At 35.4% G+C, this 23,819-nt stretch overlaps 1 protein-coding gene across 1 annotated transcript in view; it reads right to left on the bottom strand.

Annotated features, from left to right (window-relative positions):
- The window catches only part of SPTLC2 (serine palmitoyltransferase long chain base subunit 2), a 49,839-nt gene that overhangs the window by 8,672 nt on the left and 17,348 nt on the right, over positions 1-23,819 (bottom strand). Inside the window, exons 4-9 of the mRNA XM_015812615.1 lie at positions 19,971-20,119; positions 19,660-19,784; positions 18,115-18,208; positions 12,820-12,925; positions 11,875-12,094; positions 9,833-9,959 (exon numbers count right to left, since the gene is read on the bottom strand). Of these exons, the coding sequence (XP_015668101.1) occupies positions 9,833-9,959; positions 11,875-12,094; positions 12,820-12,925; positions 18,115-18,208; positions 19,660-19,784; positions 19,971-20,119 (821 nt within the window). The remainder of the gene's footprint in view (positions 1-9,832; positions 9,960-11,874; positions 12,095-12,819; positions 12,926-18,114; positions 18,209-19,659; positions 19,785-19,970; positions 20,120-23,819) is intronic.

Here is a 23,819-nt window from a genome sequence, read left to right as displayed (position 1 = left end):
GGGGGGCTCTCTAGAGGGAGTAAAGAGACATTCCAACTTTCTTCCAGGGAGTTATATCTGCCATTTCCCAAGGACAGGCAGACAGTCTGGGGAGATTCTTGTAATATAGGTGATTAACAATAAAATATCTACTTGGGCCAGTCTACAAGTGGTTCTGATTGCTTGTGCCTGACACAATCTAGATACTCAGCTCATGATTTCAAAGTCTCAATGAACCATAGTCACATGATCATGAATTCTGACATTCCTTGTCTGCTTATCACAAGCAAAGTAAGTGGGAAAGCCACCAGGAAATCAGAAGTGACAGTCAGGGGAGGTCTTTGCTTACTAATATACATGGTCTTCACTTAATAACAGTAACTAGAACTGTTGTGTTTTATGACCATGTTGCTTAGCGATAGCAATTCCAATCCCAATTGCCATTGTAAGCCAAGGACTATCTGTATGTCCAATTTGTTTAGAAAACTTTGGAACAGATTCAGTGTAGGGTAATGAGAATGATCAGAATACTAGAAGCTAAGTTGTAAGAAGAATTTGGAGCGCTAAAGATACTCAGCCTTGGTTTAAAAAATGAAAAAAACGAGACAGGACAACAAATAGCTGATGGAATGTCATGTAGGTCAAACCTGATCTCCTTTACTGCAGAACGCAGAACATTTATGAATGGATTTCAATTACAGGCTTCTATTCAAAAGTCAAATTATTATGGGCTTAAAGCTGACAATTAGCCTAAATACTGGGAAAATAGTTAAATTCATTGCAATTTAGAGACTCCCAGATTACAGTGCAGCTGTTTTTCAGGATTAACACCTTCAACATATAATGTAAACACCAAACAATAGCGTAACTGAAGTCTGAACTAGATGATTATGGGAATATAGTGATTCACAGTGATGTAGAAAATGATTCAAACATGTGGCTTGAAAGCCATGAGTTTGTGATCCCTGCCATAAACAAAGGTATTTTTTCTGTTTATTTATTAAAAGAAACAAAATCAAAACTAAGCAAAATAGGTAATAATATGATCTCCACTCTCCCTTTGAAGGTGCTATGATACTACACATAAGGTTTCCAGGCTGTATCATACATAGACTGAAAGGGCACCAAGGAGCTATCAGGAACCATTTCTATGGACATGTATAATATATGTGTCAGTTCTATATTATAGATCAGTAAAAAAAAAAACTAAGAAATCAATTAGTTTCTTGGAATTATTCTAAACCACATTTGTATGATTGTAGTCTTGGTGTTGGGTTTTCCGATTGTCTCCAAGGCCATTCCCTATACTCGCTACAATTTTTGTGCTTTTTACTGACAATTTTTTTTCCAAATGTCAGTATTATTTATTTTTTAAAAATTGTTCAAGCTAGGAATTGCAATCCAAGAATTCTGGAAACATAACAGCACAGCAAGCCTCTCTTCATCTGTATTCTTAGATGAAAACCAGACAGAACGGAGAAATGAAGGAATATGTCCAAGTCTGTCTGGAAGAGTTATTGCAGAATCTCTTCACTAAAGAATGTTTCCAGATCCCTAGATGAAGAGCAGTTGTGATAAACCTCATGGGAACCAATGATATAACCAGACACAGCGATGAGGACACTCCTAGGAACTATATAGTGCTTGGCAGAAGGGTGAAGGAAGTGAGGGCATATATATAATTTTTCTCATTTCTTTTTACAAAATGATGAGGCCTTGGAAAAAAGTCAAGAATATAAGAAGTGAAAGACTGGCTAGGAAAATGGTGTCAATGGGAATCATTTGGATTCTTTGATAATGGAATATATTCCCAAGATGAAATAAGGGAGTAGTTAGTAACTTACAAGTTAATAATGTTGTGATAGACATATTTTACTTTTGTATTCAGGTCTCTTGCACTAAGTGGTAAGCTTTAAAAAATTAAACTCTTTCTCTGCAATGTCATTTTCTTTACTCAGCACAATGATTTTGTACACAGTCCTACACTACACTTGCATTTTATTAACATAGCTTTAGCCTCTCATATTGGAATATCATTCAAACATGTAATATGTACAATTCATATTGGTACATAGATAAAATATGGCATTAATGTTTTTCAGCATGCATATATGTCTATATCAATGATAGAGAAATGAAACACCTTAAATGCCAGGTTACACAATTTAGCTGCTTTACATGTCAATGGGGAGCATATTTGCCACAAATTTGTCACTTTTTTCTCTAGGGAAATCAATAATGTTAATTATTTTCTTGAATCCAGGTTTACTAGCAAAAAGATTTTGGTAATTGTTTGGATAACTATCAGAGAGGAGGAAGATTTTTCTGTTTTATTTAGGGCTTTAAAATGTGCTTATTATTTTCCATTTTTTTTCAAGTCCATTGCTAATGTAACAAAGAGTTTCAATATTAAGCAAAATTCAATAAATCCAAACATCCTAATTAAAATGTTTTTTGAACTAGGACTGAAAGTGCATGAACCTATTTTAGATAAGAAATGGATAAAAAATAAAACAGCATTCACATACAGTCAAGAACCATAATTTACTATGACAAACTTGAAGAAAATATAGGATAAATAAGGCCTGATCACTGATAAGACTGAAAGTTGTTTAGTTATTGATTTAATATCAAGTCTACAGTTTTGATAATGCAAACAACTTTTTCATTTATTTTCAGAAAAAGTAGCAACTTGGGTCTTCCAAATGTTTTGGAATGAAACTATTTGTGATGATGCTGACTGGAGTCGAGTTCGTTTGTTCAAACAAACTTGTCTTTTGGCAGTTAGCATAAATTCAAACACTATCCTTCTTACAGAAAAACAGATGTCTACCACTTCCTTTACACACAGACAATTTTTTCAATATTTTTAACATTTTCAGACAGTGTTTCAGAACTACCAATACATTTGAAACCCTGCTAAATATCTAAATGAAAAGTCCTATGAGCTCAGCATCTCTGAACATTCCTCTGTAAGGACCAAAACATTCTACCTGGACCAAACAAAGAGAACTTTCCAAAAGCCACTTTTATGCCTCAAGGACCTGCAAGGGAAGGAGCAGTCTGTTAGATTTAAAAGACCCCCTGCCAGAACCACATCCCCACTAAGTGATGTTTTAAAGTTGTCAGTCCCCTGAGGAGAAGCAGGAAACTCTTTATGACCTACAAAGTATTTGTTTTCCCAACAGCTCTTTGGCACAGCTTGGGATTCTTGAGGTCAGCAACAACAACAACAAAAGTTTGCTCTGTTCAAATTAGTTTTGACTGGTTTCTGAGTTCCCAAGGTGATAATTCAACACTATATTAACAATTGTGTTATTGGAGGAAATTCAAAAGAGAAATAGCTATAGTACAACCAAATATTCTTAGCTTTGATTTAAGTTTTAAAAAAAATAATTTCTAAGTAATGAAGAGAAAAATAATCTAATTTCCATATTAAGAAAAAAATTATATTAAATTGTATACACAATTTTGTTTTGTCAACTAAATAACCTTTGGATTTATTATTCCAGAATAATCCACGTATTTTATAACTTAACAAGTTTCTAAATTCTTGATTGAAAAGTTACTGAAAAGTTACCTTAGCATTTTTGTAGCATTTTAATTTTTTTCACCTTCTTCGAATAATACCTCTTGGGGAAAAACTACAATAATTGTCACAACTCCAAACTATGTTTCCTATGATTACATCTTTTCTATTATTACCAGATTGCTAGACATTACAATTCAATTTCCCAATTTTATAAGTTAATTAGAATGTAAATCATTTGGGCAATTAAAATCTTAGGCAACCTTTCTTGGACTCTTTATAAAAGTTTGTGTCATTACTTCAAAAACGAAACCTTTTTTCTAGTTTGATAGAAATGCAATCCGTTGCAAGTGACTTGTTGCAAGTATTATATAGAAAATATTATTAAAAGATAAAAATAATATATACTGCTCAAAAAAATAAAGGGAACACATCCTATAGGATTTCTCATAGGATGTGTTCCCTTTATTTTTTTGAGCAGTATATAAACATAATTCTTCAAGAGTTTCCAGTTATAGTATCTCTCAAATTTGCTTTCCATTTACTTTTCAGATACGGCTTATAGACTGGGCAAAATATACCAGATTTAATTAACATTCAGACTTAATTATAAAGATTGAGCCCCAATGAACTTAAAATGGTATTATGCATAGAATTAGATGAGGCACTCACACTGTACCATGTACCACAGCAAAATCAATGAAGAACTGGTTTATATATATATGTACACTGAAATAACCAACCTGTAACTAAAGCAAGCAACTGTAAATATTAGAACCGGAATAATTTCAGAAAGGTGATACATGATTCAGTTTCAAAAAAGGATGCACTGCCTGTCTACATCTCTTTAAAGCATCTATATCTTTTCCCAGAATCATGTAGTTAGAGCTGCACAGTCTCAGAAAAGTGTCCCTGCTTCAAAGAGTTGGAGACAAGTGCTAAGTTCATGGTCCTTCTATGGATCCAGTCTATTCAAGAGAGAAACTATACCACGAAATAATTAAAAAGACTTCAAACTTTGAGGACTAATCAACCAATTTGGAGTCTTGATAGCCTTGTGGATATTCTTACAAAGTCTGGGGTGAGGGAGTTTGCTCTTACAATGGGCATGGTAAATCATGAAACATCCACTTATTGGACATGAGAACATTGCTCATAATTTTGTCTATTTCCAGCTTTTGTCTGTCCTTTTTCTGAGCAAATGGACACAATTCAAAACCCTGAATGCCTACCTCCAGCAATTTTATTTTTTTCATATACTGAAGGACCAATGTCAGGCCCATATACATTTTTCAAATAAAACTGATGTTGAAGACTGTCCATCTAATTTGCTGTAGAGTTCTCCGGCCATTAACTAAAAGCGCATCTTAAAAAAAAGTGAACTAGAGCAGAAAGATTAGATCAACAATATAGAAATACTTGGAGTAACTTCAAGGGCAAGGCAAAGGAGAAACCATTGATTCTTCCACTGCTAAACAATCCCTGCCACCCACCATGATTTAAATGGTGTAACAGATGAATTTGCTTAAGATGAAATATGGATTGGGTTGGGAAAAGAAACAAGGGAGGGCTATGATTCAGAAGTAGAAAACGTGATTTATGAACAAGTGATATGTTTACTGGTTCCTCACTTAAAACTGGATCATGGGCACAGTTTCATCAAAAAAGACTGCCACCTATCTATTGATTGTCACCAGTCAATGGGAAACTCTAGAAACCTAAATGGATCAACTGGCTGACTCAAAATGAGGCAGATTTATATTTCATACTCATATTTACTTCTCAAGAAATTTACTAATAATCTCTCTTGGTAGTTTACAAATTCCTACTATACATATGCGAACTTATACCATGAACTATTAACTCTGTCCTTTTGTATTCCCAAATGAGAAAAGAAATGGAATACCGTATATACTCGAGTATAAGTCGACCCGAGTATAAGCCGAGGGACCGATTTTCCCACAGAGAACTGGGAAAAATTGGTGACCCGCGCATAAGCCGAGGGGANCGCTGACTCGAGTATAAGCCATGGGGGGCATTTTTCAGCCCCAAAAATGGGCTGAAAAACTCGGCTTATACTCGAGTATATACGGTACTTTTTCCTTCCCCACTTTCAAGTTCTTTGAGTGATGTTGGCTAGGATAATGCAATATACTAAGGTAAAATATTTAGTATACTGGGGGAATCCAACCATTGTGGTTCATAAACAGTGATTCATAGCTTAGGTGATAGATGAAACTAGCAAATCAAGATTTATTTTACAAGCTATGGTTAGCAAGCCATAGCTAAGCAAGCCATAGCCATGAATCTGGTCTATAAATGTATATAATGAAAGATAATTCCTTCAAGCAGATTAATGTGCAGCAATGACTGCACATCGTATTTACATTCTTTCAGATTACTTATAGTTTAGTCAATTATAGCTAGATAGGCAACCCTGGCTGAGCTATGGACTACTTTTTGCTATTATTTAATTTTTTGCAAATATTAAACATTGCCATTTGAATGCATTTAGTAATTATTCATGAATTGGGTAAAAGAAAATAAATCCAGTGATTTTTTAAAAAAATTTATACAATACCTTTGGACCAATGTTTTCCTCTTTTTCAGATCCCTATCTGAAGTTATGCACAAAATATGTCCCAAAGTTTTGTTTAAATTCCCTTCCTTGTGTATAAACATGATTAATCCTCTCTAACGCTCAAGGTTTTAATTAACATCTCTTCTCCAAAGAAACCATATTTTCTCCATATTTCAGTTCTTTTTGGTTCAGTTGAACATTCATATAAATAGTTAATTTGTCTTAAAAGAGCTTTATTATGGTGGTTTAAACAGGTGTATTTTATTTTAAGTTAAATGTTACAAAACACAAATTGGGTGGGGGGGTTGTAGGCACTTATGAATTCTGAAAATAGGGACATACAAGTTAACTGGAGAGCAATATCTAATATGCTAACTATAAAAAATGTGGAAACAGATTTTAAGAACATAGCACCTGTATATAAACCAATTCATGTTCAGTTATGAAATTAAGATACAAAACTGTCAGAAATTGTATTCTTAAATTACATGAATTATTTGAGACAAATCCCTGGGGATTATCATTATGAGTGCTAGACAGAAACACTAATGGGAATTGAAAGATTTGTTGAAACAAACAATAAGAAATAAAAGAAAGGAAGCCACTGTCCCCTTTCCAAATTGCATGTGCTGTCACCTAATTACAACTATTCACTCTTCATTAGCATCTTGTCCCATTCTGGAAATGTTATTTTTTGAAGCATGTGTGTTCTCTCCATATGTCTTCTATTACCATCCTGTTTGGCCAAGGATCTTTTTTGGAATAATTACAAATATTTAGCAATATGCTACAGACATTGAAAATAAGTGAATTTCAAATTTAAAAATCTACCAACTGATTATATAGTTTATGAAGAAAATGCTCAAGAAGCCTACCCACAACCTCTCCTCATGAAGAATGCAAAACTTCTGTCATAGATTTGATCAAAATTCTGATCAGACAAACCAATTATCAATTCCCATAGTAGGAAGCCTACTTAACCTACTTAATCATATATGGGTCTTCACTGTCTGTGTGAAAAAGGTTATAAAACCAATATGTAACAAGATGCAATTTGAAAGTCCAAGTACTGAAAATAGTGTAATCAACTTTATACACACATTTCAATACTCACATTCTAACGTATTTCATATCTCTTCCTGCTTCATACATACTGTAAATGCTACAAAATCTCAGCAATCTGATTATTCTGAGAGAGATGACTCTGTCTAGCATACAGGTAGTCCTCAACTTACAACCATTCATTTAGCATCCATTCAAAGTTACAACAGCACTGAAAAAGTGACTTACAACTGGTCCTTGCAGTGACACTTAACAACAGTTGCATCAGCTCCAGAATCACGTAATCAATATTTTGGTGCTTGGCAACCAGCATGTATTTACAATGGTTGCAGCATCCCAGGATTGTGTAATCACCATTTGCAAACTTTTCAGCCAATTTCTGACAATCAGAGTCAATGGAGGAAGATGGATTTACTTAACAACCATTACTTTCGGTAATACCTATAGCAGTGATGATGAACCTTTTAGAGACCGAGTGTCCAAAAACTGGCCCTGTCCCCGCCCCGCCCCCGCCCCGCCTGCCCGCAGGGTCACTCATCGCCTCCAGGGCCCGCCGCAGATCACCCAGCAGCGCCATGGCAGCCACGCCCTCTGCCTGCGCCCCGCAGCATCAACTGTGTGCGATGGGGCATGAGGGCAGAGTCTTGTCTACGCTGCCTGGCTGCCATGTCCTTGGCTGCGCTGCTCCGTGTGGGCCACGCTCGGGGGCGACTCTCCTCCAGGGGGGCTGCTGGTGAGGAGGGGGTCGGGGGAGGCGAGGCTGGGGCAACGGCACGTGTGCCCACAGAGGGCTTCGAGTGCCGCCTCTAGCACCCGTGCCATAGGTTTGCCACCACTGACCTATAGCCTCTGAGCAGAGCCACCTAGCTGGCCTTTTCAAAATGTTTTTTGAAGAACTGGTTCTGTATCCGAAACTAGGGATCCAGGTTTGGGACAGAGCCCATTTTGGTTATGTTGGAGGTTTATTTATGATAAGCTGCTAAGCTTTATTTTAATATTTGTATATATTTTATTTTTTAACTTTATGAGCTATCCAGTCATATAATAAATAATTTTATTTTCCAAATTTAAGAACACCATATTATTATTTGATGAATTGCCACAACTGCTATTTTAAAAACCATCTGAAGCAAATCACCTCATCAAATTTTTGTGGCTGCAGTTCTAAAGGTTCTAGTAAGATATCAATGGCAACTTTCCAGATACATTTTAGAGGCAACTGAAAGACTCAAACTGAATTTTTTTACCTATAAACATATAAGCACACTACTATAGTTTTAATGAAGATAATCTACCGGTATTCCCTCCATTTAGTTTATTGACAAATCTGATAGTCCATAAGATACTTTTCATGTAAACATGAACATGGCTATTCAATCATGAACATTTACAGAGTAACAGAAATATTTAAGAAGATACTTATATGCCATTTAAACTAAGGCGTTTATCTTTTATCAAGTTTTCCTCCTGATAAAAAAGAGATATCCTATCTTTACCTGGCAATGATGTCAAGTTATATCTATATGAAATAAAAAGGATAAAATTATTTTTTTCCAAAACAGTCTTCTATAAAAGATTAAAACAAAGTTTTAACAAGTTCCATAACTAGTGCCATCTCGTGGCCAATAGCAAAATTTGGATAGCTTTAATTAAATTGTGAGTTTAGAGACCTCTTGTGTCAAGCCCAATGCTTTACACATCATCCCATATAATCCTATTAATATGAATCAAGTAGTTTTAATATCCTGAATATAGCTGAGTAGGAAGAACTACTCAAATCCTGTGAAAGCTGGCAAACATACTTCAGTTTCTATTAGTAAATTTTCAATAAAAAGTGCATTAGTTTACTTAAGTCCATCTCTAATCTCAGCACAGTCTCCATTTCTAAAAGACTTGAGAATTCAGTACCACATTCCATTACTACCCAAGGCAATCAACCTGATTACTAAGGCTATGCAATATTTTTGCAAATAAAGCTTTGGAATTCATAAGAGTATATATTAAATGCCTCTTTTTCAATTGTTAAAGCAGCTACGGCATGTCTTTTTCATGGCATCTTCAGAAACAGGATGCACACATGTGCATCCTGTTCACAGAGCATGTGAAGACAACTGGGATTAGCTTCTGATACTGTTATATAAGCCTTAAAAATGACAGGGTTGTTTTACAAATTTCAAATGTTACTTTGTATGTTCTGAAAGATCTACATAGTCTATGGATTTCTATAGTACAACTGTTAGAAGATTGATTCTTTATGTATAATGAATTATTTTTAGGGTTTTATAAAGCATTTGAAAAGTGCTTTTGCAAAACATACTAGTGCAAATGAAGCATCACTCTTAGAAGCATTAAAGTAGCTGCTTCCTTTGCAAGACTTATACAACTGCTTTGCAGGCTGCCTTTTGTTGCTCACAGGTGTACATGCACAGACAATATTGCTGAATAGCCAGGAAAATGAAGTTGCTATGCACAGACATAGATGCAAAGGCAACAGGGAGCAGGCTCCTAACCAGTTTATATTATGATTCTTTATGAAGTGCCTCTTTCAAATGCTTTATATAGACCTATTCTTTTCTTCATGCTCCTGAAAAAAGTTATTTCCTTATTTGTACCAAAGCTAGAAAACCTGTTTCCTTATATACAGATTAAAAAAAAAAACTATTGTAATGACTGACTCTCACCAAGTATTGTGCCATCTTCACCCATAATACATTTCATTGATGCAATGATTTGTTGAAGAACCGGAGGGGAAAATGATGTGGCATATACTGTACTGTGTGAATAGACACGAAGGTAATCAATCAGCTCCTGGCGAAGCAAATATAGCAAATTATTAGATGATATATTCTTTATAATAAGTAAATTAGAACTGGTTTATTGAAACATATCTTGGAACTGAAAAGAAGGTGTGAAAAGAGAATTCACTTAGTTGATGGTATTAACTAAGGTTCTGTGAAAATACACCAATCATTGCAGTGAGCCAAATGGTTTTAGGAATAAATTCTATATAAGAACTGGATTAATATATTGAAAATTATAAGACACTGTCAATTGTTAACTCTAACAAAACATATTATTATGTATTTGATTTATACCATTTTTGCATATGCAGTATTTATTATTTTAAAATTATGCTAAAAGAAGTTGGGGGATAATTCAAAATTAATTTCTTCCTGGTGACTACCCTAATACAAAGTTATCTCAACAATTTTCAAGATATATTCAAAGGGAAGAAAAAAACACAAGGAATATTTCCAAGATTTTTGAATTTGAGTTCTTAGTATATAAATCAATTTCTGCATTTTTCCATGATTAACCATTATAGGTTTCCACCAAAGTATGCTATTACCAAGACCTTTGTTGAATTCTATTATAGTTTTTACTATTTGGCATTAATCTAAATTAAGTGTACTGAAGTATGAAGCTATCTTAAATTTATTATATAGTGCTTTCAACAGGATTTTGTTCAAAGCACATTTAGCTGAATATAATCTCTAAAAATTTCAGACAACTCTTATTGAAAACTGACTATACTATAACAATTGAAGATTTTTTTAAATATAATTATATTACTTATCAGAGTATAAAATACCAATGAAACTGAAATAGTGGGAAAAGGGAAAAGTGTAGGATGAAAGGGGGGGAAGGAGAAAAAGTATTAACTTCCAACTCTTTTCAGCACAGTAGCATAACCTTACAACCTCAACTTTTTACTTTACATACTCAGTATATACTAACCATTTCTGCAGCAAAAAACATATATCAGTAAATCCCAAAGTCAAGGTTTCATTTTTTTCTAACTTAAGCACAAAATCCAGAAGTGGTTTCCAGATAGGAAAAAGTTAGATGTATTCTTTTCTTTAATTTGGCCATCTTCACTAGTTACGTCAATTTCTGCAACCATTCTTCCATTGTGGGAATTAATATCTTTCCATTTTTGTGAATAAAGCATTCTTACTGCTGTCAACATGGACAAGAAATTTCCCATTTTTTTCAATGTAGTTATGAGTTTGAAGTAACTGATGTACTGTACATCAATTTTCCAGATAACACCAAAGTGTTCAAACTTTTAGATGGCTGCAGCCTCATGGGATGCATCTTTTGAGGTTGTGCGAGAGGTTAACCAAAGCACATAAAATTGAAAATATGACAAGCCAATCTTGAAATGAGGATGGGAGAAAAGCAAAGTGTACAGGAATTATTTAAGTATAAAGTCTTGTTTTCACTGAAATTTGAAAATTGTACTAGGGCTGTATTTCATTATACTGTATTAAAGTATACAGTATTAAAAGTGAGTAGGTAAGACTACTATCATAAGAGGAGACACTTTTATTAAAACAAAAAAATAAAATAACCGTGAACAGCAATATTTTACTATATTTATATTTCATTCTTTGAGCAAGATACTTCTAGCACCTAGAACAGACTACTGCCACTAATCTTCTGGCTTTAAAATTTTTAAATGCTGGCAGTAAATAAATACTTGTTGGGCTATGTATTTTTTAATAGGAACACTCTGTGAAAAGAATACAAAAAAAAACAGCACAGTACCAAACCACTTATCTGGTTCTTTCTTGTGACTTTCAATAAACTTGTGCACAGCTTTTTAAAAGCTGAGATTCTAATGGCCAGCTTCGGCATTCTGAAATTAGTAAATTGCTAATATTACTGTTAGAACCCTCTCCTTTTACAACTAATCAAATTCTCAATAATTATTTTTTACCTTCTTGCCTCCAACGTATCCTCCAGCAGCTCCAAAGCTCTTGGAGAATGTCCCCATCATAACATCCACATCCTCAGGGTTAAGTCCAAAATACTCAACTACACCCCGGCCATTGGGACCCAGCGCTCCTATACTGTGAGCTTCATCCACGTAGAGGTAAGATTTGTATTTTTTCTTAAGAGCAATTACTTCAGGCAGTCGGACTATGGACCCCTCCATGCTGTCACAGAAAAGCACAAATCAAATTGAGAATCTCCTAATAATGCCAAAATCATCTTTAAAAATGGTTTGCCTAATATTTTCTAAAATTGGCAGGAGGTCTTATACACAGCAATCGGGCACAGAGTCATAAGTCTCAACCGGAAAGGAAATGGAAGTGCCCAAAATCCAGGGATCAAATTTTGAGTACACTTAACTATTTCCAAAAGTTGGGAGGCTATTTTGCAACCATATACATTTATAGGTGGATAGGGAACTTAGCAAACCTTTTAGAATAACACATATTTAAAAATCAGAATGTCAGTTGCTTTACAAATCATGACAAGGACTTTTAATACTGCCATTTTAAAAACTATTACTTAACATTTTAAATCCAACAAAACCAATTCATTCTCTGGTTTGTGGAAAAATATGATTAGATTTGTAGTAAATCTAGAAACAACCTTCTGTTCAAAATACTGAAGCACTCATTCATTTCACCAGGACTCCCCAAAATATCCATGTGTACAAAAAACAGACTCCATTGCTGCAGATCTTGAAAAGTAAAAGTAGGTTTACTGATATTAGTACTACCTGGGGCATGCATGCTTATTACTGCTACATTAAAGAGAACTGCCAACATCAAGTAGTGAAAATCCTATATTTTGTCTTTGGTTACATTTTGCCTTAAAACAGAAATGAACAAGTGAATATGGTGAACATAAATGGAATGGTATTGTAGGGTACCTGTATATGCCTTCAACAATGATGAGAATTTTTTTCCATGGCCTGTGAGTGCGAGGTTGCCCATATGCAATGGCATCTTTCAGTAGCTTCTCCAAGCTTTGCATGTCTATACACAAAGAGCACAGTTACAAACCTTTGTTACTTCAGAAAGGGACTAAAAGCAGAAACAAATAAAAAAGCACAATTAAAATAAGTATTTAGATCACAGGTCACCAACACCTGGGCTATGGCCCATTACCGGGCCCCGGCCTATTTGGAACTGGGCTGCTCAAGAGGCTGGCTGGCACACGCACACACAGCTTGACTTGTGTGAGCGGTGGGCCAGCATGCACGCGCATGTGTGGTGGCCCGCTACTTGCATAGGCCGGTTCCCCTCTCTCCCCCACGCCAGGCCGCCAAGCCGTAAAGGTTGGGGACTGCTGATTTAGATCAACTGGTAACTCAGAAAGCCGTATTCTTATATGGATTAAAGGAACAATGACATGTGAAAATAAAGTATCTATATTTATGATGTTTATATAAGTTCAAATGAAATTAAACATTTTACCATTTCATGTTAACCATAGAGGAAACTGAATCAAATATGCATACAGTAGAGCAATGTCTAAACTGATCCAAGAGAGAAAAACATTAGAGGCAACTAATGTGAGGTGAATTCATGAATACATTGGGAAAGCTAAACATATTTCTGATTAGCCAAACTGTGATTAGGCAGAAGAATTATCTAATAATACCATGACTTCTTAAATCACTTTATAAATTAACTAGAATTAAAGGTAAACAATGAGGTCACTATGTCAACATAAGTATTCATATGGTAAAAATGAAAGGTACTGTGAAAAGTTCAAAAAGGATATTGTCAAGATGAGTCAGTCAAAGCAACATGGGAAATGAAACTCAACATAAACATAGAGATGATACAGATAGTATCAAGTCTTAGTACTGATTTACTGTGCACAGCAATACTGATTGTTCATTAAAAAGAGCTATTATCAACCTAGTAAAGTCAGTCATCTGATAGCTAGAAAATTTCCTCTATGAAGAAAAATTAAAATATCCTTATTTTAGAAAATATATAATAATAATAATAATAATAATAATAATAATAATAATAATAATAATAATAATAATAATAATAATAATAATAATAAGTAGTAGTAGTAGTAGTAGTAGTAGTAGTAGTAGTAGTAGTAATTGTTGGAAGGGACCTTGGACGTCATCTAGCCCAACGCCCTGCTCAGGAAGGAAACCCTATACCATTTCAGACAAACGGCTGTCCAGTCTCTTCTTAAAAACTTCCAGTGTTGGAGCATTCACAGCTTCTGGAAGCAGGTTGTTCCACTGATTAATTGTTCTGTCAGGAAATTTCTCCTTAGATCTAGTTTGCTTCTCTCTTTGGTTAGTTTCCATCTGCTGCTTCTTGTCCTGCCTTCAGGTGCTTTGGAGAATAGCTTGACTCCCTCTTCTTTGTGGCAGCCCCTGAGATATTGGAACACTGCTACCATGTCCCCCCTCATCCTTCTCTTCGTTAAACTAGACATACCCAATTCCTGCAACCGTTCCTTATATGTTTTAGCCTCCAGTCCCCTAATCATCTTTGTTGCTCTTCCCTGTACTCTTTCTAGAGTCTCAACATCTTTTTTACATTGTAGTGACCAAAATTGGATGCAGTATTCCAAGTGTGGCCTTACCAAGGCATTGTAAAATCGTATTAACACTTCATGTGATCTTGATTCTATCCCTCTGTTAATGCAGCCTAGCACTGTGTTAGCTTTTTTGGCAGCTGCAGCACACTGCTGGCTCATATTTAAGTGACTGCCCACTAAGACTCAAAGATCCCTCTCACAGTTGCTACTATTGAGCAAGGTACCACCTATACCTGTGCGTTTGGTTTTTCTTGCCTAAATGTAGAACCTTACTTTTTTCACCATTGAATTTCATTTTGTTAGATAGCGCCCAGTGTTCAAGTCTATCAAGATCCTTCTGTATCTTAAGCCTATCTTCTGGAGTGTTGGCTATTCCTGCCAGCTTGGTGTCGTCTGCAAATTTGATGAGTTCCCTATCTATCCCCTCATCCAAATGGTTGATGAAGATGTTGAAGAGCACTGGGCCCAGAACAGAGCCCTGGGCACCCCACTACACACTTCCCTCCATGTAGATGCAGTTCCATTGAGGACCACATGCTGAGTACAGCCGGTCAGCCAGCTACAAATCCACCTAGTGGTGATGCTGGTCTACTTAATTAAATGCCTTACTGAAGTCCAAGTAAATTATATCCACAGCATTCCTCTGGTCCACTAAGTTTGTCACCTGGTCAACGAATGTAATAAGATTTGTCTGGCATAATCTGTTTTTGACAAACCCGTGTTGGCTTTTAGTAATGACTTTGTTTGCCTCTAAGTGTTCGCTGATTCGTTGCTTATCTTTTCCAAGATCTTCTCAGGTATTGAGGTCAGGCTGATAGGTCTGTAGTTTCCTGGATTCATTTTTTTCCTTTTTTGAAGATGGGAACTACATCAGCTCTTTTCCAGTCCTCTGGTAGTTCCCCAGTGCTCCAGGATCTTTGAAAAATATAGTTCAGTGGTTCTGAGATCACATCTGCCAGTTCCTTGAGAACCTTGGGGTGTAATCCATCTGGTCCTGGTGATTTGAACTCGTCTAGGCTGGACAAGTGCTCACTTACCATTTTCTTGCCTATCTTAACTTGAGTTTCTAATCTGTTTTTTATGGTACTGTTTTTGATAAGTTGGACTGTTTTTTTCCCCTTTGTGTAAATACGAATGCAAAAAACGAGTTGTTCTGCTTTCTCCCTGATGCTTGTCACCTTCTTGCCACTTTCTCCCACTAGTGGACCAATCACTTCCTTAACCTTTTTCTTGTTTTTTACATGTTGAAAGAAGCTTTTTTGTTATTTTTGACTTTTAAATAGGGAGGGAAATGAATAGAGACATAGACTTTTGTTGTTCTTAATAAAGTGAAGAGAATATCAGAGTGTGAAAGACATGTATGCATTATTTCAGTTTTGAGCCCACCCGACTAACAGCAACTTAGAGTTAGAGATAAAGATTTTAGAAAAAGCATCTGTTCTGAAGATCTGCACATTGGTTCTAGGAGGTTAAAGGATCCTCTGGCAGGGAAATACAGGGAGGGGGAAATTGGCAAAGATTGTTTTCTATTTTCTGCCAACAGAAGTGTGCTGAAGTGACCTCCACTTAGGAATTCTACTGTTGGAACAACAAAAACCTTGGAACAAACTGATTAAAATTCCAGAAATTAAAGATGAAAAATCCTCTGAACAATATTCATTACTCATTAATGCTTTGAAAAACTGATATTGTAAGTTCAGAAAAGAAGAGCCGCAGCCCTATAAAAAAAAAAGGCATAAGATACCATATTCAGAGTGAAGTCAAGCTAAAAGTCAATAGTATGCATATGTACACCATAATGTAAGGAGAGAACCCAAAATGCATAAGCTGTTTAACAAAGGCAAGAGACCAGGCAAGCTACTGAACAGCAATCAGATATGACTTTAGAATTGTAAAGTAGAAAGTCATGGAAGAAAACAAGTTAGATAAAATTCAAGGGCAATTAATAAAGGTTGAATGTATGTTTTAAACATCATGGATGGATTGCCAAATGGGAAGTAAAAAGATGACATATAACGTCAAAATTTGACTTACTGCAGCTCGAGAATGGTTCAAATGCCTACATTTCTAGTGTGAAGATTATTTAAAATATTTGTTTTTATAATTTAATTGCTCATGGGCTTTCTTTTTTTGTTTCACAATGCATTATTTGGACACTTATATGCTATGATATTTCATTATTATTGAATTTTCTTTTATCTGTATTCTACTCATAATGGTTCAATTTAATAAATTACAATATAAATTTTCTATGTAATAAATGGCAATTCTGGTCATAAACTTACTTTTTATTTATCAAAACTGAGTTGGGAGAGACACAATAAAGAAGAAACAAAACTGGAAGGAGCCGAGCCTGATTCTTTCCTTTTTCCTAGCATAGCTTTACAACCGACAGACAAGTGTCTGGGTTAAATATTTTGTAAGATGCTTAACAGTGAACAGAGAATAAGACAAGGATGTACAATGTCTTATTAGTTTGTAATGTATTTATAATCTTTGAAGATTGCTTGTGGAAGCATTAAAGAACTATTGACTGTGGATGTAAACATATTACCTTTGGAACACACCCAGTAGTTATTGATATATCAACCCTCTTAGAGTAATAGCAGTTATTGATAGATCAATCCTCATAGGGTAATACCTATTTTGAAATTGTTGCATCAGGCCTAATAGTTATGGTGCTAGTCATTTCTGTAAAAACTATTATGATATAGTGTTGCAATATATCAAATAATGCCCTGCCAGAATTGATGCCTAGTGTCTGGGCTGGACATCAAGAGAAGCTTGCTGCAGGCCTCCACTCTTTGTAAGTTACATGATACAGACAGCAGGTGATAAGCTTTCTCAGTAGCATTTTATAGGGTATCCTCCCCCCACCCCCCCCAAAAAAACTAGGATCGTACTGTCTCTGCTAGCATTTTGTAAAAAAGCCAAGGAAGATCTGTTTCAGTATGCAGTCCGCCCTCAAAATTAAATTTAAATTTAAACATGAAATCAAATTAAATTATTTTCATTTTATGGATAATTATAATGTATAGGTCAGTGGTGGCGAACCTATGGCACGGGTGCCAGAGGCGGCACTCAGAGCCCTCTCTGTGGGCACGCACACCGTCACCCCAGTCCTAGGCCTTCAGCTGGGTTTTATAAAACCTTTTCGCTTTAGGCCTCCGCCACCATGTACAAAAAAAAAAAAAAAAAGGTTCAATCAATCAGTCAATTTCAACTTCTCGCAGGAAAAAAAAGAGATCTTGCAAAGTTGGAATTGATTGATTGAACTTTTTAGTCCCACCCAGTCTTCCTTTACCACTGCAGCCACGCCCACCCAATTGGCCACACCCACCCAATTGGCCACACCCACCCGGCACCCGACAATGTATAAGTGGGTTTTGGGTTGCAGTTTGGGCACTCGGTCTCTAAAAGGTTCGCCATCACTGGTATAGGTTTTTGATATTCTTATTTTAATTATTTACTGATTGTTTTAATTGCTGGTTTTCACTTTGCATTATACAGTTCAAATTCTATTAGGATTGGACAAGTTATAAGTACTGTGAAATAAATAAAAATAATCCTTCCAATTCTTTAAGAGTGACCAGGTATATTGGCAGAAAATACATTTGAATAATAACCCAATCTCCTCCCAAATACTCACTATTGTGTTTAAAGATCCGAATTGTTGCTCCTGAGAGTCTTGCTCCTAGGACCAGTGATGCATGATTCAACTCATCACTCAATATTAGACAACCCTGAACATAAGGAGACAATGCAAAAGAAATAGTTCAGAAAGATACAGATAAAGTTTGGTGGTCCTTCAGAATCTTTTTCCATCTAATTTGAAGCATAAAGCTTAGAAGCAACAGCAAAGCTTCTTCTATAATGTAATTAAATCCACATATTCCAACCAAGAAAATATAAATGGCTCTTCACAGGATTTCTTTCTAGCTTAAACACCACACACATGAAATTGTGGATACCTTGGAAAAAATATTTTATGCCTGCACAAACAGACAACTATTCTTTCAAGCATGCATAAAACACACACATTTACAACCCCCTCAATATTTTAAAAATCCTTCTCCAAAAAAGAACCATATGCCCCAAACTGCAAATACATGAAAATCTTTGGCAGAGATAACAAGACCAGATCTGTACATACTAACCATAGATACTCAAAACTGTGGACAATATAACTGCAGATATTATTCTCTGGTAGTTTTTTAATTCAGTTCATTTTCATAGGACGGAATATATTCATGCAAAGGTAGGTAAGCAGCATTACAAAACAAAAGGGAAAAGGTTGTCTGTCTTGATTTATAGTTTATGATAATAAGAAGGCAAAAATAGTGCAGTGATTAGATCATGTAAATTTATAGCTTTGCTGATAGATTGTTTTCATGAAAGGAAACTTTTCAAAAGTAATGAATATTCCATCTTTTATAAATTTCTCAATTTATTTAATGTTACTTGAAAGACAAAGAAAAATATACCAAGTTAAGAAGCAGCTTTGATGTATTTAAAGTTAAAAACTAGCACTGAGGTAATGGTTTTGGAATGTAAATACTGGCATAGTGTCTATATATTGCTAATGAATTATTTATATGAATTATCTGTTGTCTTTTCTGCTATCATCACTTCTCACCAACTTGAGATATTAAATAATATTGGTTATATTTGAAAGATATAATGGGAGAGCCACAAAACTAAAAGAATTGACCATATTCTGGACTGTAAAATTTTCTTCAGATATTTACTATGACAAAATATTTATGTGATTACCAGCAGATACTAGATAACAATATTTTTTTTAAATTAAGATGAATAATATCTTTAATTATTTATTGATAACTCAATGAAGACTCATTGATATCTTCCTGACTTATTGCAGCCTTAAATATCGAAAAGCTGCTTCTTTAAAATCATAGTCGTGTTAAGTTCTCCTATAGTGATTTGTTTTTTCCTCTAAGTATTTGTTAACAAATTGTATTTGTTAAATACAATTGTATTAAATATTGGAATTTTCATTCTTGTCTTTTATCAAACACAAGTTTAAATATTTATTCCGTTATTGTGATCTATATCTATATATTGTGATCTATGTTACTGTGATCTATATGGCTCTAAACAATTTTTACAATGAGAGGTTTACCAGGGACTTGCAAAAACAGGATCAGGTCAGTCCCTTCGCCTGAAATCATACCTTGCCAACCAAAGCAGGAATATTCATCGAGTTTGTAGCAAATCCCATCCCATATGCCAAAACTGATTCCACACCAAGAAATCTGGCTATTAAACTTTCTAGTTCCTCATGTTTGTCCAGGTTTCCTGTAAATATGAAAAAAAGTAAGCTCACATTAGGTAAAATACCATTGTATACCCAAAAGGATTTCTTTTATGGTAAGAATAAAAAAATATTGGAATTATTAGAAGAATTCTATTTAACTGAATTAAGAAAGCACGTGCATCAATACATTTTGCGAAGTCTGTGTGAAGAAGCCTGTCTGAACTTACCCATCTCTTGCCTAGTACTGCATACCCCACATCCATATTGTGAGAGAACTTTAGCCACTGCATCTTTGCAAACACCAGTGTTTTCTGCAAATCCAAGATAGTTGTAGGATCCCATGTTAATTACATCTTTTACTATGTTTCCTGTATACCTACATTTTAATTAAAAACACAAATATTTATATGGAGAGCACCAACAGTATCAAGTATATTAACTATCAGTTAGGGCTATTAGTTTTTAGTTCACTAGCAATTTCCTGAAAGCAGTGACTCCATGCTATGCTGAAAATTGCTTTTTAAAACAAAGACCTTCAAATTTATAGCATAATATGATGTGGATAAAAGCTACTGGCATTAGTAATAAAAGCTAACTAGTTAAAATCTTCAGTATCTTTTGTCCAAAACCTACTAAGGGCCAGGTTGAAATAGCAAAGACAAATTATGCAATCTTAGTCTTTTTTCACAATTAGATTAAGCATCTTTAATTATAGTTTTTTTAAACATTTCTAATATAATTGGCTTTAAGCAAATAAAATGAGTACAATACCAGTGTGCAGATTGAAAAATGAAAGCTCTCTTAAGAATTAAATCTGATTATTCAGCAATTTTAAAATAGCTTGATCTCTCTTTGTATTAATTTCAAAATGTTCCTGTTCACAAGGATTTTGACTTATCATTTATTTGTCACTTCCTCATGCAGGATATGCCCCATCAACTTAAAGGAAGTGACTCTGAAAGTCAGTGAACTGCTGTAATAAGGCCAGTGCTAAAAGTATATTAATACACAAGCATATTAAAGCAGTCTAAAAGCATGTTAACTTAACACCAAATCATAAAACAATTATTCCTGATCAATTAAATTGATCCCAAATGCCAGTCTTCTTACTTATCACATCTAGAACTTTTTATTACTTAAACATAGGCCAATCTGAAAAAAATATGATATTCCATTCCACTTAGAAATAATTTTCAACTCCAAATAGAAATTGGAGATCTTTCAATTGTTAAAAAAAGTATTCATTCCTATTGTATTTGTCCTTCCAAAGATTGTATAGCACAAATAAATAATTGAAAGGGCAGAACATCTATTAGAAAACTGGTGGATTTGCTCAAGTTCCAGATTATTCTCATTATTATCATGCTTGGTGGACATGTCATAAAGCTAAAAAAAAGTCCAAAAACATACTTTGATACAAAGGATTTTAAAGATAAATATTCTATTGAAGCCAGAACTTTTCCTTTTAGGATTAGTAGACAAGCAGTTAGAAAAAAGCCAGGGAAGATTATTTTAATATATCATCACAACAGATTATTGTAATGTAAACTTTTCCAAGATGAAAAAGTTTGGCACTACCCACTATGGAGGAATGGTTAGTGAAGTTGACAGATTTTTCTGAAATTGATAAATTAATTTCTTTGATTGGAGGAAAACCATTACCTACATTTAATAATAATAATAATAATAATAATAATAATAGTAGTAGTAGTAGTAGTAGTAGTAGTAGTAGTAGTAGTAAGCGGCCTTACTAGAAACTGCTTTCATCCTGCAACGATATCTGTAATACCATCAAACATCCACATCTGCCTATCCCATGTCCTTGGTAAGGACTAAATAGGTAGACAAACTGCCAAATCCAGTCTGAACATCTGGCTGACTGTGCGATGTACCATAATAGTAATAATAATAATAATAAAGTTGGAAGGGACCTTGGAGGTCATCTAGTCCAACCCCCTGCTCAGGCAGGAAACCCTATACCATTTCAGACAAATGGCTGTCCAGTCTCTTCTTAAAAACTTCCAGTGTTGGAGCATTCACCACTTCTGGAGGCAGGTTGTTCCACAGGTTAATTGTTCTAACTGTCAGGAAGTTTCTCCTTAGTTCTAAGTTGCTTCTCGCCTTGATTAGTTTCCATCCGTTGCTTTTTGTCCTGCCTTCAGGCGCCTTGGAAAATAGCTTGACTCCCTCTTCTTTGTGGCAGCCCCTGAGATATTGGAATACTGCTATCATGTTCCCCCTCGTCCTTCTCTTCATTAAACTAGACATACCCAATTCCAGCAGCCTTTCCTTATATGCTTTAGCCTCCAGTCCCCTAATCATCTTTGTTGCTCTTCTCTGTACTCTTTCTAGAGTCTCAACATCTTTTTTACATCGTGGTGACCAAAACTGGATGCAGTATTCCAAGTGTGGCCTTTCCAAGGCATTGTAAAGTGGTATTAACACTTCACGTGATCTTGATTCTATCCCTCTGTTAATGCAGCCCAGCACTGTGTTGGCCTTTTTGGCAGCTGCAGCACACTGCTGGCTCATATTTAGGTGATTGTCCACTAGGACTCCGAGGTCCCTCTCACAGTTACTACTATTGAGCAAGGTAGCCCCTATACTATACCTGTACATTTGGTTTTTGTTGCCTAAATGTAATACCTTGCTTTTTTCACCATTGAATTTCATTTTGTTAGATAGCGCCCAGTGTTCAAGTCTGTCCAGATCCTCCTGTATCCTAAGCCTGTCTTCTGGAGTGTTGGCTATTTCTGCCAGCTTGGTGTCATCTGCAAATTTGATGATTTCCCCATCTATCCCCTCATCCAAATTGTTGATGAAGATGTTGAAGAGTATTGGGCCCAGAACAGAGCCCTGGGACACCCCACTACACACTTCCCTCCATGTAGATGTGGTTCCATTGAGGACCACACGCTGAGTACGGCCGGTCAACCAGCTACGGATCCATCTGGTGGTGATGATGTCTAACCCACATTTTTCTATCTTAATTAGTAGGTTGTGATCTACTTTATCAAATGCCTTACTGAAGTCCAAGTAAATTATATCCACAGCATTCCTCTGATCCACTAATTTTGTCACTTGGTCAAAGAATGCAATAAGATTTGTATGGCATAATCTGTTTTTCACAAACCCATGTTGGCATTTAGTAATGACTTTGTTTGCCTCTAGGTGTTCGCTGATTCATTGTTTGATTATCTTTTCCAGAATCTTCCCAGGTATTGAGGTCAGGCTGATAGGTCTGTAATTTCCTGGGTCCATTTTTTCCCCTTTTTTGAAGATGGGAACTATATCAGTTCTTTTCCAGTCCTCTGGTAGTTTCCCAGTGCTCCAGGATCTTTGAAAAATATAGTTCAATGGTTCTGAGATCACATCTGCCAGTTCCTTGAGAACCCTGGGGTGTAATCCATCTGGTCCTTGTGATTTGAACTCGTCTAGGCTGGAAAGGTGCTCACTTACCGTTTTCTTGCCTATCTTAACTTGCGTTTCTATTCTGTTTTTTATGGCACTATTTTTGGTAGGTTGGTCTGTTTTTTCCCTTTGTGTAAAGACAGATACAAAAATTGAGTTCTGCTTTCTCCCTGTTGCTTGTCACCTTCTTGCCACTTTCCCCCACTAATGGACCAATCATTTCCTTCACTTTTTTCTTGTTTTTTACATGTTGAAAGAAGCTTTTTTTGTTATTTTTGACTTTGGTCCCAAGCCTTAGTTCATTTGAGCCTTGGCTTTCCTCACTTCATCTTTGGAGGCTCGGGCTATTTGTTGATATTCTGACTTAGTTATGTGTCCCTCTTTCCACTTTCTATACTTGTCCTTTTTATCTTTCAATTTATCAGAGAGTTCTTTGTGCAGCCATGCTGGTTTCTTTTGAGAGCTTTTATTTTTCCTCTTTGTTGGTATTGTGCTAGACTGGGCTTTTATTATCTCACTTTTCAAAATTTCCCAAGCTTCTTGAGTTGTTTTCCCCTTGAGGATTCTCATCCATGGAATCCTTCCCAAGCCCTCTCTAAGTTTATTGAAATTAGCTCTCTTAAAGTCCAAGACTCTAGTTTGACTGTGTTCTATTGCTTGTGCTT

Source organism: Protobothrops mucrosquamatus, unplaced genomic scaffold, assembly GCF_001527695.2.
Source record: "Protobothrops mucrosquamatus isolate PMUCROS unplaced genomic scaffold, P.Mucros_1.0 scaffold101, whole genome shotgun sequence".
Classification (NCBI taxonomy): Eukaryota; Metazoa; Chordata; class Lepidosauria; order Squamata; family Viperidae; genus Protobothrops; species Protobothrops mucrosquamatus.
This window is presented reverse-complemented; position numbering and strand designations above follow the sequence as displayed.